The 17,244-nt window shown below is 28.6% G+C and overlaps 1 protein-coding gene across 4 annotated transcripts in view; it reads right to left on the bottom strand.

Moving 5' to 3' along the window:
* Positions 1 to 17,244, bottom strand: part of LOC129913994 (dnaJ homolog subfamily C member 7) — a 50,076-nt gene that overhangs the window by 6,815 nt on the left and 26,017 nt on the right. The window contains exon 1 of one of the 4 annotated variants that reach the window (XM_055993022.1): positions 6,131 to 6,634. The exons of 2 other annotated variants lie outside the window; for them this stretch is intronic. In XM_055993022.1, the coding sequence (XP_055848997.1) occupies positions 6,131 to 6,153 (23 nt within the window). In that variant the 5' untranslated portion in view covers positions 6,154 to 6,634. Of the gene's footprint in view, positions 1 to 5,926; positions 6,054 to 6,130; positions 6,635 to 17,244 lie in introns of those variants that run through there. One more of the 4 variants, XM_055993031.1, reaches the window with a different exon arrangement.

Raw genomic sequence — 17,244 nt, 5'->3', positions numbered from 1 at the left:
ACAAGATGAAGGTAGAAATTGAAAAGAGAGCGACAAGAATTAGGGGCCATTGTGAATGAAAATTTCCTTGGGAATGTTTCTCGTGTTTCAAACATGGGAACGAAAATGATTCTCAATTTAATGCCTGGAAATAGTTGTTAGGAAGATTCACTATCGCTCAAAAAAAATTCAAAAGGAAACTGTTTCCGTTTTGAGGTAAAAAAAAAAAATATATATATAATAAAATACAATAACGATTGTTATAAAAGTTTTTGATGGAAGATACGTGATTTAATTTCTTACATCCACCAAAGTATGTGATTAGTGGCGCATATCGCTCAATAGAAAGGTTTTTAGTTTCACTCTTCCTCTCGATGAAAGTGTCGCTCACGGAGACAATAAAAAATGGACTCCACATATCCGCTTCTGAAAATGAACATCAACATGTGAAAAACAAAGCTAGGATTTTTCGGGCAGAGAACATTTGAAAGAAATACGAAGACCAAACGGAGTCCCACAATTTCAGAATTAAATTGTTCGATTTAAAAAAAAATCCCTTCGGTTGCATGGTCAAAAAATCAATTTAATATAATATGGGACGCAAGGCTTAACCAACCTATTGTGAATTTCACGTGAACAAGATTTCACCCAGAGAAAATTTCAAATTCAATTGTGAATGCTGGACGAAATGTTATTCATGTTCTATAAATAAACTTATTTTACTATTTTTCCACTAAAATTCCCAGGAATTGACAGCTGTTTTTTCAATTAAGTTTTGGTACCGAAAAAAGAAACCACTTACATTGCTAGAAAACACAAGAAAGTTTCCAGGTGAAACAAATAATAGGACTTTTAATGAAAAAACAAAATCATTAAAAAGTGCATACTGAACGTAAGGTATTTTTAATAGATTTAAAGCTTCTAATGCAATCTTTTTAAGCCCAGTGGCAGTGCTTTTGTATTTACCAAAATTGACAAAAAAAAAAAAAAAAAAAAAAAAAAACAAAAATGGCAAACAATCAAACAATGAAAATTGTTCAAACTACTACAAATGTTATTTTATTTTTTTTTTTTTACTTGATAAAAAAATAAGAGTATGGTTAAATATATGTATGACGGTTCAGCTTAAAATAGCAACACTTAAAAAAAAAAATTATCAAACCACGATAAGATATCGTTCAACTGATAAATTCAATTGCAAAAAGTGTAATGCGTTTTAGATCTATTTTATTTTATCATTAAAAACTGCGAATTTATTGATTGTGGATAAATTAACATTTAAAATTGTATCTATGAATCAATGTCTAATTATAGAAAAAGAAAAAAAAACCTGATAACTACCATAATAACGTGTTTTGTAAATTTAACCATCAATCGATTAAAAACTAAATCACTGCCCTAGATCTCTGCTCAACAATGAAAATGCATGATTGTGTTTGTGTGATTTCTTTCTAATTAGAGGTCAATTAAATCAATAAAAACGAATGAAAAGGTAAATAGTTTGTGTAAAAGTGGATTAAGGTGAAAGTTTGTTTGATTATGCGTCACAAAAGTCACCACTTAAACGTTGGAAAACGAATTGGTAATTGGGTTTATGAATAAACATATAAATTTTATCACGATATTTTTTTTTCTATAAAAATCTATAAAAATAATCGTGTAGAGACATTAAAAATGAAAAGAACCTTTCACATGATAGGGGGGAATGAAAATAAATTTTTAAATAGAGAATAAGAAATATGAATCTATAAGAAAATTACATTTTATCGATTTATTTGGTTTCCTTAGGGAATGAATTAAATCTTTTAAGTGAAACTAACCTTTAATTTTCCATTAAATAATTAATTTTATTTATATAAACAATAATTATGTTATAAAAATAAAAACAACTAAATTATTAGATAGGAAAACATGACCACAAACAGTGTAAGAAGTTCATTGAAATTAATAACCTTGATAAACCAGAGTCAACAAACACAAGATAATAGAGAAATAAAACTAATGTAAAATGTACGTATGAATATATCCAAGCATTGTTGTTGTAAAACATAGGGTCTCCGCAAATTCAACGAAGAAATGAATTTCAAATACAAAATGCATCGTCACAACATTGTTTTGATTCACAAACAAGCTAATTTTGCTATGAGTCGTGCTTATCGCACCAAAAAAAAAAAGAGCAAAACAAATAAAACAGTGCATAATACTGATTGAGTGACTCAAAATAAACTGTTTGAATTAGGTTCTAAAAGATAAAGTTTACAGTGCAGTTCACTTTGTTAAGTTTAGTTGGAATTATTGTTTGCATAACATCCACTTGACATCTAAGTATGAACCAAAAAGCGTTTTAAAGGATTTTTTTTTATTGTTATTAGTGTGTGAATTGAGCAAAATAAAAAATTGTTTCCATTATTGGAATTATTGAAAACAAAGCAGGATGCAATAACTTGAGATGCCCCAATTAGTTAATGCAATTGTAGGTCGAATTTCAAATCGCGATTTTTTCACAAAATTTTGTGATTTGAAATTCAAATACAAAAAAAAAAAAAAATGCACTTCAGAAAGAAAAATTTAAAAAAAATAATTTTCTTTTCCATTTTGTACGAAACAGTTTTTTTTTTTTTTGAATATTTCGGGGGCGAATCGATTGATTTTTGTTCGACTTTTTTCATTTGGGCTTTTTTAGAGCCCTCAGAAAATATTCAAAGTTAATTCGAAAAGTAAATTCGTTTACAATGCCATACATAAGACGTGTTTAGAATAATAATGGGTCAAGTCCACTTCTCTATAGGTTGGATGTTTTATTGGCCGTTGAAATATTTTGTTCCTCAGAAAAAGCTTCTCAAAGTTCAAAATAATGCACAAATTTTATATGGACTTGACACATTATTATTATTAAACAACCAGCGGGCTAACTAATTTTTGCCTACTTAACTTGCCATTCACTTTTTTCTAGACCCTACGACGCACATAGGAGTATTTTCATCAAAAACCTGGCCATAATTATTTTTCGTGGTTTGTGTTATTATTTCTGTTTAAAATGAGTATTCCTACAAGAAAATACAATATAAACCTAGTTTTTGTTATTTTTATTTTTTTACCAAAAACTAAAAAAAATTGATTAATGGCCTGTACTCCGCCTGTCGACATTATTTTTCTTAATTTTTTTTCCTCATCCCTAATACCCAATTGTCAGTTTCTTTTCTCTCTTCCCCAACCTTAATTAAGATCACCCAAAATAAAATACAGTAATAACATCAGTAAATTTAATTTAAAAATAAAAAACGTTGCATAAAGTAAGGAATATTTTCTATCAGAAAGTGAAAAGCTAATTGACCCTCGATTCTCTAAAGAGCACCTAAGAGCACCCAATTTTTGTTGCATTGTGTTAAAGAATATATAAACTAACTCATAAGTTTTAATTCACCGCAGAATAACGGGGTATACTAAAACAAAATCATTAAAGTTCATATACCTAATAACTTACCAAAAATATCAAGTTTTAAGAAACTAGTTCTAAGCCCGAATTAAAATAGAAAAAATCATCTAACATTTTCAAAACTTTATTAATATCGTTAATAAATAACTGAAGAAAAATTGTGCATTTAAATTTTTTTAGATTTCTATCACAACACTTCGATATCGCATATAGAATAACACTCACCAAAATACTTCGCATTCAAATAAAAATGAGGTAGATGTAACAGTTAACTTTGAACTTATTTTTTAACAAGACACGATCGAAAAACAAAAAATGAGTGCAGCATATTGACACATGTTTATTTTGCACCCACTTTGCCAAACTTTTTGGTGTCAATTTTGATTTTCAGAAAATCGACTTATGACCAGGTTTTTACTGCAAATAATCCTATGTGCGACGCCTACAGTCATTTTGAAGAGATCATTTACATTTTGTCAAACTTTCTTCTATTGTACTAATTTTGGTGTTTGGCTGTACAATGACATTTATTTTACTTTTGGTCATGATCAAAATTTTACTTGCGGTAGGGCAAGTCGAGATAACAATCAGACATGACATAACGATAATAGAGAATGCAAAATAATGAAAAAATAACGGTACTTGTCATATGACGAAAATGGAAAAGGTTTTTTTTTTCAAAAACAGCTCTAACGATTTCGATTAAAAAATACATGTACTCTGGTTTGATAACGGTTATTAACGGTACCTCCCAAAGAACCGTTTTCTTGATTTGTTTCTCTCTCGTAAGATACTTAACTGATTTCAATAAAAAATTTTGTGCGAAAACGTTTGAGTGGCCTCAATTTAAAAATTACATATAAAAATTTTTCAAAATAATCAGTTTTTGATTACAAGGAAATCCTCCTTTAAATAAAACTATACTCTTCTAAAGAATTATTGCTGATTCCGAAGTCAGAATTGGCCTATAAAGTCACGTTTTATAGATATTCTGAAACCAGATTTAGATTCAGGAAAGTCAAATCTTTCAAGTTTCAAAAAATTATTTGAAGGAGAAAAAAGGTGTTTTCGTAATTTTAAAATTAACTTTTCTTATATATATTTCTTATAAGATTAATGATAAAATTAAATTTAAATTATATTTTTACGAAATTTATAAAAAGCTTTAACATTGTAAGCTACTTTTAATAATAAAAGCAATTATTTTATTTGTAATAGATTTTTTTTTTATTTGCAATAAATATTTTGTTTAATTTAATAAGCAAATGCATTAAAAAATTACATTTTACAAACCTATGAGGTGAGCATTTCTTAGACAAAAATATGACTTAAAAGTCAATTATAAGTATTATAGACAAGCAAAAAATGTAACATTCTAATAAATAATATATTTGAATAAATTGATTTAACAATTTTGAAACATACTCATAATTCATTTCTCAAAAAATTATACACGAAAAAAGAAAAACACTGTATAATCTCTCGATTTTTCCCAAGTCAAAAATAAGTCAATTGTTTTTTTGTTTGTAAAGATCTAGACCTAACTAGTGCTAAAATTAAAGGCATCAGAATCTAAAAAAAAAAAAAAATAAACAATTAAGTAAAATGATTTTATAAATTATTCACAACTGTACAACAACAATGCCCTTATTATTTTTATATGTAGGTAATTATGTATTCAATTTCGACTTCTTAAACAAAAAAAAAAAACGAACATTTATCTACGATTTGACTACAAACAATGCAATGCACCGAAATTGATGAATGAATTTCGAAATAAACCTAGGACAAGTCGAAAATAAGTGTGACGTGAAAAAGAAAGGGCAAAAGAAACTTTCTCACTTGGCATTAAAATCAGTTTTTTTTTCAGTTCACACTGAAGAAAAAAATGCACAGTAATTAGTTTTGTGCTGTGTCATTTAACTGAGTAATAGCGAAATAAAAAAAAAACTATATCATAGATGCAAAATTTAAAAAATAATGAACCTAAATGATTGCACCGCACTGTACCACTAGAGCTCTTAACAAATATTTAGCTTGACACTCATGTTACACCACTAAAAGTAAATTCTAGAACTTCCGTTTTGCATCAAAATATAATATTTCATCAATAAAATTGATCAAATATTTGCATTGAATCAAACATTATATTCCCATTAACCCCGTTATCCAACGCCAATATATTATAGAGACTGACTGACACACAAAACCGTTCCTCGATATAAAATTGAACAAAAATTAGCCAATATTTTTTTTTATAAGAAAAATACCTGGCATTAAAAAAAAAGTGCATAAATAATTTAAAAAAAAAAATACTGAGGTAAGGTATATTTCTATGAATCAGTGCACAAGTATAAATATTCGTTTAAGTTTATTTTTTTTGTATTTATATTTTGTTTATTTTAGAAATTGACCCAAATAATATTCGATTTTTTTTTATATTTTCAAACACACATCAAAGGCAAAGGAAAAAATAAAAAAAATATACCTATAGGCAAGCAAAACACACACCTTCTTATGTTACTCCTGTTCATAATGCAATTTATTTGATGGCTGATAGAAATAAAATTTAAAAACAACAAAAAAAAATCATACAGAAAAAAAAATATAGTGTTGCAATATTATAATTATGCAATTCACGTGTATAAAAAATGTTTAAGGGTTAGTTGTAAAAGTCACAGACACACACACAGACACAATATGTAATTCACTTACTATGTCATTGTTCTTAGAGACATTTTTTTTTTGAATAAGAATTTAATCAAAGGCGGTGCGTCGGTCAGCACAGAGAACAAAAAAACACTTGTTGAACAATTTTTTTTTTTTTTTTTTTCTTTAACTGTTCGTAACTTAAAAGTCACACAAGTTGAAACTGTGCTTTTTGTATAATTAGAGTACAATTTTCACAAACTTTTTTTTACACAAAAAAAAATTTAAAAAAACTAAAAAACTTATAAGAAAATTAAGGAAAAATAATAAGGAAGAAGAAAAAAAATAATAAGGAAATTTCTTTATGTAAAACAAAGAAAAAATTCAAAGCTTGACGAAATTTCTCAAAGCATGCAACTGCGACGACGAAAAACAAACCACAATCTCGAGACCGCGACGTGTATCCCCATGCGACGATCGCAAGGAAGTAATAAAGAAAAGAAATTCAGTACGCTGGGGCTTACTGTTTCTTGTTTTTTTTTTTTCTCTCTCTAGTTTTATATATTTTTTTTTGCAGAAGGTACAATTAAATTAATAAATTGGGCACACACTGTAGTATATGCGAGAGAAATAATCGCTTTTGCCAAGAGCATCAACAAGAAAAACCGCGAAGAGCACAATATGAAATAACTTCAGTGTGAGTAGAGTATTCATCGTATTGCATCGCGGCATTTTGGTCTCCTTTGCCACCGCCACCTACCTCCTCCTCCTTCTCACCCTTTTATTTTCAAATAACATCAAAAACTTAAGTCAAACAATGGTTGCCAACATTGTTTGTTGGAAAGTTTTGTAAGTGCAGTTATTTGGGCCAATGATGAACAAAAACATAAAAAAAACGCTCAACCGTTTTTTTATTTGTTAAGGGATGGGGGAGGAATGGGACAGTCAGGCAGGCACTGGAGGGAGGATTCTTTTAAAATTTATTGTGATGCATTGTTGGAGTTGTGAAAACTGAAAAACTTTTATGTATTTGAATTTGGTTTATTAAAGGAATCTACATTTTACAGTCATCATAAGGAGCCATACATTTCTATTTGAAGAATTATGTGCTGTTTTTTTTTTTGTCATTTAATGATGACAAGCGAGGTAAAACTTTATTCTAGCATAACAATAGGACTATGTTAACAAACTAAAAGGATTTTAGAAAAATTTTAACTAGCATACCAGTAAATGTGTTTCTTTGCTTAATTTCATCCGGAGGATTTTTGTGGTCCAAAAAAAAATCAAAATTAAAATCTTTCATAACAAATATATTAATTTTGCACGATTATTTTGAAATTTCCTGGCCTGTTTTGACTACAGCCTAAATTAAATAATTTCACAAATTATCTCATTTTGAATGTTAAATCGATGAACTTCCAAAATGAGATAGTTTGTGAAATAGGCTGAAGAAAAAAAAGGAAAAACAGGCTATAATAAAGACTAAATATTTATACTTTACTTTAAAATGTGTTACAGAAAATATATTTAAATTCAAAAAATAAACTTTCTTTAATATATTTTATGATCTCTATTTATTCTTGTTATAAATGCAATATTAATACAAAATTGATTTTTTGTTTTCTTAATTAAAATATGTATTTTTATTTTGTCAAAAAAATGTAAAGAAAATGGGAAAATTCAGCTGAATAGCGCATTTCTTTTAAACAATGTCAAATTAAAACAAAAAAGAAGGAAAAGAAACAACACCGGCTGTGGTGCACCCTGTATATGAGTGTTTTCAAACTCATTATACGTTTTTGCGAAATATGTATATGCACAAAAGAACTCAAGACGTATATTTTGTTTTGCAAATTTTATAAGAACACGAATTTTACAAACGTTAACTCAGGATATTTTATACAACATGCAATCGTATGAACCCAGAACTGGGCTCATATTAAAATTTCAAATAGTAAACTTAATTTTTAAGAAATAAAAGGATTTTTTACTTTATATACTAAAATCCTTTACGGCTGAAGCACACATTATGAATAAACCATATGCTCTGTTTAATGTCGGTGGATAAAAAAAAGGGAGTCAATTCCCTTTTCTTTTTCTTATTTTTGACAGAGAAAATGTTGGAAATTTAAGATAAGTTAAATTTTTCCTACACTGAACCAAATCCTTACGTAAATACAATGAAAAAATTCGTTGAGCCAACGAAAATTTAATTAATTTTCAGCCGATGAAAAATTTAATTGGCTCAACGAAATGGCTTTCATACGTTAATGAAGAACTTCATCAATCAACGAAAACTGTAGTATTTTAATGAAATTTTTCATAAAAATTTTTGATCGAGGGTTAATGAACTTTTACACTTTACGAAATTTTTCATCGATTAACGTAAAATTTAATTAACCACGGTGATATTTTTCGTTAGTCAATCTATTTTTTGATTAATTTATGAAAGAACTTTCGTTAGCTAACGAATTTTTTCGTAAATTTTATGAATATTTTAATTAAATTACGAAAAAATATTCGTTAGCTAACGAAACTTTTCGTTGTATTAATTATTTTTTTTTAGAGCCAATTTTTCAATCTTCTAATAAACAGTCAGTTAACTGTTCGACGAATAAAGTTATAAGGCTCATAAACAATCAGATAAAAACATTGAATTTTTCAATCAAGAATAATTTATTCTACAGAATAACAAAAAAAAAAATTGTCAAATTCAAAAATATTAAAAATTAAATGTCATGATTTTATTCATGATTGTTTTTGTTTTCTTGTTTTTCACTGTATTTTTTTTCAAAATTCTTTCAAAACAGCTTTGACAACTGACACAATATTTTTGTTGAGATTATTCCTTAGAATAATTTTTATTCGTCTCTGAAGGAAGCAGATAGTTTTATTCTTAGGAATAAGCTATATCTGCTTGTTGAAAAATTGATTTTTTCTCTATCCTTAGGAATAAGTACTAACTGACTGTTTAACTGACTATTGAAAAATTGGCCCTTAGTAGATTAAAGTATTTATTTATTGGACTTGTTAAATTATTAATTTACAGTCCAAACCAAAAATTGGCGTTTCGACAAGGTTGAGCTCACTTAAGTCAACTGATGAGTCCAACTTATCGTGAGACACCTTGTCAATACGCAAATATTTTTTATATTCAGCTCAACTTACATAGATTTTTAAACAAAAACCTAATGTGAACTATATAAAGCAAGATTAAATTTTTAATCATTAAAACAGAAATGCACCCAAATCTACGTTTTTTTTTGTAAGGCAACGATTTTTTTCGTTAACTGATGTATTTTTTCATAAGCCAATGTAATAGTAGGGGAGCCCAGGAAGGGATTTCGCGCGTTACTCGAGCGCGTCAGAAAATCATATGGGGAGAAAGCTTGTACTCAGTAATGTACTCCTACCAAATATAAAAGCTTGGTACAGTGGTCTGCGTTGTGGGCAGCCCGTCAGATTAGTAAAAAAAAATCGATCCTCGGAAATACTCGAGCGCGTCAGATTAAGAAACGGTAGGTTAAGTACATCTAGAAAAGTCTATATTTCAATAATCTGACAATTTGAGCGTGGCATAAGAAAATGGGAGAGGCACAAAGTTGTAAAAAAAAAACGTCACCTCGAAATACTCGAGCGCGATTAACTTTTTTTTTATTCTGAAGGGAATTTTATCAGGAACACGAAAAACATATAATCTGACGGTTTTCATGGGGCAATATAGCCAAAATTATCGATAAAGCATGAACGTACAGTAAAAAAAAAATACAATTTTTTGGTTCGTGTTGCTGAGTTTTTAACGTTTTTGTCGAAATATCTTAATTTTTTTGTCTTATTTACTTACACTTATTATGTGGATACGGATTGACTTAAAAAAATCTAAAGAATTCATTATATTGGATAAAAAATAACGTGTCAAAGCCCCAACACGGTGGGCAGGAAGCATCGATAGGTATGAGAAAAATGTCGACAAAAACTACAAGTTGGGTTGTATTTGTTGATGATTATACGTGCAAAATCCGTTGGAATTGAAATCCTAGCTGCTCCTTTTCAAAAGTTATTCATATTTTTGTATTTCTAATCGGGACAATTGGGAATAAAAATCTTAGGGAGAGTACGATAACTTAGGCGACAAGAATTGATAACGGTATTTTGTAGAAGAGTTTAATACAATAATTTTTTACTACAGGAGGGGGGGTCCATCTCCCCCCGTTTAGGCGGGAGGGGCAATTTTCTAAAATATCATGTTAAATACAAAAAAAAAATTATTAAAAAACAATGGCAACACTTACAGTTATGAATGATACCTTTTTCAAGATACGGAATTGTACACTTGATTCTAATTTTTAAATCAAATTATTGCAATTAATTGTTCTCGAAATAATCAACTTCAAAGTCAAAATTTGGGAAAAAAGTTGACAAAAAAACACATTAAATACTATTTTTACCAAGACTGTAAATTTAAATATGAAATAAATCAAAAAAATAAACTGCCTCAATTAATTTCTTATCAAATACTGAAAACCATATATTTCTGTGCCTTATAATTTACGAGAAAATTGAAAATAAGAAAATTATCTTTTTATCAGATTTTCATTTTCTTAACTATTTTCACCAATATGAACAGCTTTTTAACTTAAAAGTATCATGACTGGCTTGCTTCGCGGGTTTTCAGGAAGTGAGCTCAAGCAGGGGGTTGCAAGGGGGCATACTGCAAGCATTATGTTTATGTAAACACGTTAACAGCTAAAAAATACAAATCTGATAAAAGGTAGTTTTTTAATTTTCAATTTTCTCAAAAACTAGAAGGCATAGAAGCATATAATTTTCAGAATTTGATTATAAATTAATTGAGGCAGTTTATTTCATTGATTTATTTCGTATTTAAATTCGCATTCTTGGTAAAAATAGTATTTAATGTGTTTTTTTTTCAACTTTTTTCCCAAATTTTGACTTTGAAGTTGATTATTTCAAGAAAAATTAATTGCAATAATTTGATTTAAAAATTAGAATCAAGTGTACAATTCTGTATCTTGAAAAAGGTATCATTCATAACTGTAAGTGTTGCCATTGTTTTTTAATAATTTTTTTTTGTATTTAACATGATATTTAAGAAAATTGCCCCTGCCGCCTAAACGGGGGGAGATGGACCCCCCCTTCTGTAGTAAAAAATTATTGTATTAAACTCCTCTACAAAATACCGTTATCAATTCTTGTCGCCTAAGTTATCGTACTCTCCCTAAGATTTTTATTCCCAATTGTCCCGATTAGAAATAGAAAAATATGAATAACTTTTGAAAAGGAGCAGCTAGGATTTCAATTCCAACGGATTTTGCACGTATAATCATCAACAAATACAACCCAACTTGTAGTTTTTGTCGACATTTTTCTCATACCTGTCGATGCCTCCTGCCCACCGTGCCAAAAGACGTTTTATATGGAATTTACTATCGGAGCATATCCAGTCCGGTCCAACACTCAAATTTTTGTATCGAGGTATAACGTGACATTCTTAACTTTATAGCAAAAGCCCCATCTTTAATAAATATAGAAGCTCTGATCATCTGGTCATTACGTAATGTTCTTAGATTTGGGGTATTTTTTCTTTCGTTAAAGACCAGACGAGCAAAACTTATGACTTTAGGTACGTTTACTTTTTAATAATATAATATCATACGAAAGAAAGATTATCAAGTAAGTATCATAACCATTTTTGCTTACAGAAACACGAGATGACGACAAAGTTGAACAAGTGGAAACCAACCTGGAAGACGAATCCAGTTATTATGAATATTAAATTATTATTGATTGACCTTTGTATATAATATTAAATTCTTATGCCTTATTCCGTGTAAGCACACGTGAAACGTCGACAAAGAAGTTTAGATAAAATCGAAACAAGACCTATAGCCAGCGAAGAAGATAAAATTTATTTGTATATAATATGTATATAATGTAAATTTTGTATTACATCCAACGAAAAATATTGTTTTATTCAAAAACTGTCTAATTTTTTTTAAATTGTCAGATTAGCAATACACCTTAACATAATTGTCAGATTATCATTTAGGGTGACTCCAACATAGAGCTGAACCTACAGTAGAAAAATCTGACGCGCTCGAGTAACTTAAGTTAACAATATTTTTTTACATTTTCAAAAATGATTTATAAATGTAGGCCACGTCCAAATCGTCAGTTATTCAAATTGAACACTATTAGGAGTTCACTGAACGTACCCTCTCAAAATCTGACACGCTCGAATAACTTTTTTTTTTTAATTTTTTCTACCGCTTTTTGTAGCCACCCACCACTGTCTTATGGTCAGATTAATATTTATCGGTTATCACAAAGTCAATGTGAGTATACCCTATTAATATCTGACGCGCTCGAGTATTTCAATGTGGCAGTTTTTTTTTACATTTTCTTAACGTGTTTATAAGCTCTTATCCCCACTTAAATGGAAAACTTCCATATACTTTTTTTCGTTTTAGAACCTAATCTTCGCAATCCAATAGGTCCCCATGGCGCTCGAGTAACTGCAAATTTAGCATCTCGGGCTCCCCTACTATAATATTTTTCATTAGTATATGAAGAATTTTCATAAGCTTATGAAGATTTTCGTTAGTTAATGTTGAATTTCATAAGTTAATGAATTTTTTCGTTACTTAATTAAAACTTTGATAAAGTAAGGAAAAAATTCTTATTTTTATTCTTTAAAATGAGTATGAAATTTTTCGTTAGTTGATGAATCTTTTCATTGAATTGGATTTTTTGGCACTAAAAAGGGAGAAAAAGTGTATGAAACGTTTGCATTTATTGATGAAAGTTTTCATATTACGAAAAATTACATATTTTCGAAAGTTTCGTTGGGCCAACGAAAATGTAGTGTATGAAACGATTTTCTTAATTTTACGAAATTTATTACTTTCAGTGTATTTCATGCTTTTTTAAATTGGTCAAAAAGTTTATAAACACCGTGGAAATTTTTTTGCCAAGCTCTTCACAATATGCAGGAATTTCAGATTCTTCCTGTTTATTGTCGGTAATTTTTCATTTTAATGAAGTTCTGTTTTTAGTTTTGGAAATCTGAAAGGGCGAAATCTGGGTTTAAAAGTGCCAGAATAAACAGACCGACATTTCTGTAAGGCAGTTGTTGCAACATGGCTCTTGTGAACTGGAGCCTTGAAGGATTGAAAAAAATTTAAATACAAAGAAGTTGCTACAGTACAAACTTAGTACTTCAGACCAAGGTTGTTAAAAGTTCATTTTTTTTTTTAAATGGTTTTCCTTTCCAATAAAAATTTAAAAAAATAATATACGTGGAATCTCGCTAACTTGAACACATACAAAACCAGGCCTGTTCAAGTTATTGGATTGTTCAAGTTACTGGAACATATAAAAAAATCTTGGTTTTTGTATGAATTCAATTTGTTATTATAAATTAATGTAAATGACGCAAAACATGATTACGAACGTAGTAATCTACATTGAAGAAATTCAAACTTCTGTTGAAATACATTTTTTTTTGTTCAAGTTACAGAGCTTCAAATACTTAAATTATTCAACTTATAGAGTCAGCAATAAAAAAGTTCAAGAAAATAGGATGTTCAAGTTATTGGATTGTTCAAGTTATCGTATGTTCAAGTTAGCGAGAGTATACTGTATTTATTGCATATTAAAATTTTGTTACAATAAAAAAACATATTGTTCTAATTCGAGCATTTTTTTGCCTTGGAAAACGTTTTTAATTTAAAAAAAAACATGTGTGTACTACTGCAATACGTTTTTACTTTTGAAATAAAAAAATACTTTTGTAAATGCCATAGAACTGTTTCCTTTTTTAATTTCACTTAAGTGTCAACTAATTGCAACAATTTTTTTTTTAAAGAGTTTTAGTTATCAAAATAAAAAAATAAATTAAATATGAATTGAGGATTTTTTAATTTTTTTTTTGAAAAATCAATATTTTGAAAAAGGATTAATGAATTTTCTTGAAACTTTGTTTTTATATGTGGATTAATTTTTTCGTCAAAATGGCAAATTTTTTTTTTTTTAATTAATAAATCTTTTTTAAACATCTCCTACAACTTAAAAAAAACTATTTCCAGATTTCCTTGCAAATCTATTAGCATACTTTATTTGGAAATTGAAAACAATAAAAAAAAAGTGTTTTCGTACTTTGAAACACATTTTTCAATACTTTTTTAAATTTCTTTTAAAAATTAATGATGAAATTCAGCTGTTATTATTATTTTATTATTTAAAAAGCTTTAACATTCTAAGCAAATTTTACCACAAGAGTAAGTACTTGCGACGAACTTCTGCATTTAATTTTTATTTTGTATAGGAAAATGCTCGAACTAAAGCAATATTTTTTTAATGGAAGAAAAATTGAAAATTCCATAAATAAAATGAATGTCTTTTTAATTCAAAGCATATTTTGCATTAATGTTTAAACAACACTGTTTCGGACTACAGACTCGGATTTTGGCAGCTAAACACAGTGATGCAAATGAAAGTGTCCAGTTCTTTTGACTGCACCTGACTTTCTTTATTTTCGACGCGCTGAATCCGAATCTGGAGTCAGTTTTGTCTTAAGAACTTTAAATTGCAAAAAAAAAAAACATAAAAATTGCAAATTTGAATGCGATGTTACGTGCCATAATTGTTTGTAGTTTCATTTCTCAAACAAAAGTTTAATCAATCTTAAAAAAATTGGATTTTTTCAAATTAAAAAAAAAATAAAAAACTTGGTAACCATAGTCAACCATATGTGTTAAATAAATAAATTGCATTCAAAGCTATTTAGACCGTATAGACTTCTCTGATGTCTATAAATACCATAAAAAAGACGACCACCAATCGACCAACGATGAGTGCAAGCAGCAGACGAAGATGAATCGAAATCGAAGGAAAGTGTCTTGTCAGCGTTGTCTTCGGTCGGTTGTCTTCGTGTCGGTCATCAACATGAGAGTTCGATGAGCGTTTATAGACAAAACAGACAGTAACTAGCTTTAAGGCAAGGCAAGGCAAGTAAAGTCTAGAGCAAGAAAACACAAACAAACAAACTGAACAAAAAAAAATGAATTCGTTGACCGTTTTGTTGGTTTTGGTGTTGGTCAAGCCTCAAAAAACCACAATTATAAAACTCTCTCTCTCTAGTTTTCGCCTGTCTTCAGACAGAGAGTATATTTTTGGCTTGGCCTGAGGCAATAAATTGCTAGATTGCTAGACTAGACAACTTACCAACTGCATTGCCAAAGTTGTTATCACCATAATGTTGTGGTTTCATTTTGCTGGCTACTTTATTCACTTTTAAAAAACAGTATATAAATTGATATAAAACGATATCTAAACGAATATCACGAAAGGAGAGCAGAGAGACAGGGAGAGAAGAAAGAAATTAAATTGCATTATTTATAATCTGGTATACATTAATGAGCTATGAATATAGTAAGTTTGTTGAAAGAAATACAAATGAAGCACAAGTGCAGCTGATTGGGAACAAACTTAACATTAAAATTACTGTTTTCTTCTCGTTTTTTTTTTCTGTGGCTGATTATAATTTACATTCATCTCGTTTCAGATGAAATTGACGTATAGAGCCTATAGTCATAAATCAGTTATCAGTTATGGGTTCGTAAATACAGGGAGTGGTTGTATACACTCCAGTTCATTGAAATAGGTTCCACTTTTTTTTTTGTAAAAATTCTAGTGTTTTTTTAAAGTTTAATAATTTTTGTTTTATTCAAAGAAGTTCATAGAAAATAATGATGATTGCATTATTTTGAATATCCAATTCCTTTTTTATTAATTTGGATCTATTTAGTCGATCAGGAGTGTAGTATATGCATTTTCATTCGAAAGCTCATTTTTATTTTAAATTTTTTTTTTTCTTTCTTTTGTATTTCAACATTTCGAGATGAATCAATACAAAAAAAAAAAGACTTAATAAAATGGAAAACACACAACTCCTACGAGTTTCTCACAAAAATGGGCTTGCGTGTGTTGTGTAGTTTATTTTGGCGCAATCGATAGCAATTAAATAAAATAACAGAAAAGCGTTGGCTGCAAGTTATTGCTTTAAACAGTTGGTTATTTTTAAAGAGTTTCTTTTTATCTTTATTTTTTGGATTTTTTTGTGCATTTCTTTGTTTGAAATTTTCATTACTTTAAAAATTATATTTATATTAAAATTTGGATGAATAACTTTATAGACTAAGATGTTGTGTTGTAAAGAAATTTAGCTTGCAACTTATATCATTTTTTCTCAGTCTTTAGCTTTAGGATGAAAAATATTTTTTTCGTGGGTAAAAAACGATTTTTTTTGTGTGTGTCGTCGGACCGATTAAAATTATGAGGCATTCCATGAGACAAAAGCCTCGAAAAAAAAAACTGTGCAAAAATGTCTATTTTGAATACAATATAAAACTTAAATATTTCAATTCATTGGTTATGTTATGATTGTTAACTAGAAAACATTAAGGTACCTACTACTGATTTCAAGAATGCCAACCAGTTAGTCAAAAGTAAGAAGTTTTATTATACTTATTTTAGTTGAGATACAGTGCTGCTAAAAACATTCGGGATTTTTTTTGTGATTTTCATCAATTGAAATTTTATAACACAAAACTGGAACAAAATATCGTTTTAATAATTATTCTAGATCGTTAATATATCAGTTAAGGAATTTGAACACAAAATAATGTTCAATAATGCATTTAAAAATTTTAACAATTGAAAAATGAAGGAAAGTCAGAATTTCGTCTGTGCAAAACTAACCGGATTTTTCAAGGATTTCGATTCTCGGTGTTGAGGTAACGGGTCATTTCATAAAATTCGTTACTGAGTCGTAGAACACTTTCAAACCGAAATAAAACAAAATGTTACAAATGTTATGACGAATAGAGAATTTTTTGATAAAAGATCCTTTTGCGACTTTCTTTCGATCTATGAGGAGCTTAATCTGCATTCAACATAAAGTGCAGTTAGGAACGCTTTGAGAGATTTGGTCTTAATCTCTTTCTGCTCGGAAAAAAACCATTCTTTAATACTATGCATTGCCTAAAAAGGTAGGCAGTGAAAGGGTCTTAAGAAACACTTTAAATTTTAAAATAAAAATACTTTATCATAGTTGTATTTACAAAAAATCATCTGAATTGCTCGATAAAAAAAACGGA

The sequence above is a fragment of the Episyrphus balteatus genome, chromosome 1, assembly GCF_945859705.1.
Source record: "Episyrphus balteatus chromosome 1, idEpiBalt1.1, whole genome shotgun sequence".
Lineage (NCBI taxonomy): Eukaryota > Metazoa > Arthropoda > Insecta > Diptera > Syrphidae > Episyrphus > Episyrphus balteatus.
Note: the sequence above shows the minus strand (reverse complement) of the source record. Positions and strands in the feature narration are given on the sequence as shown.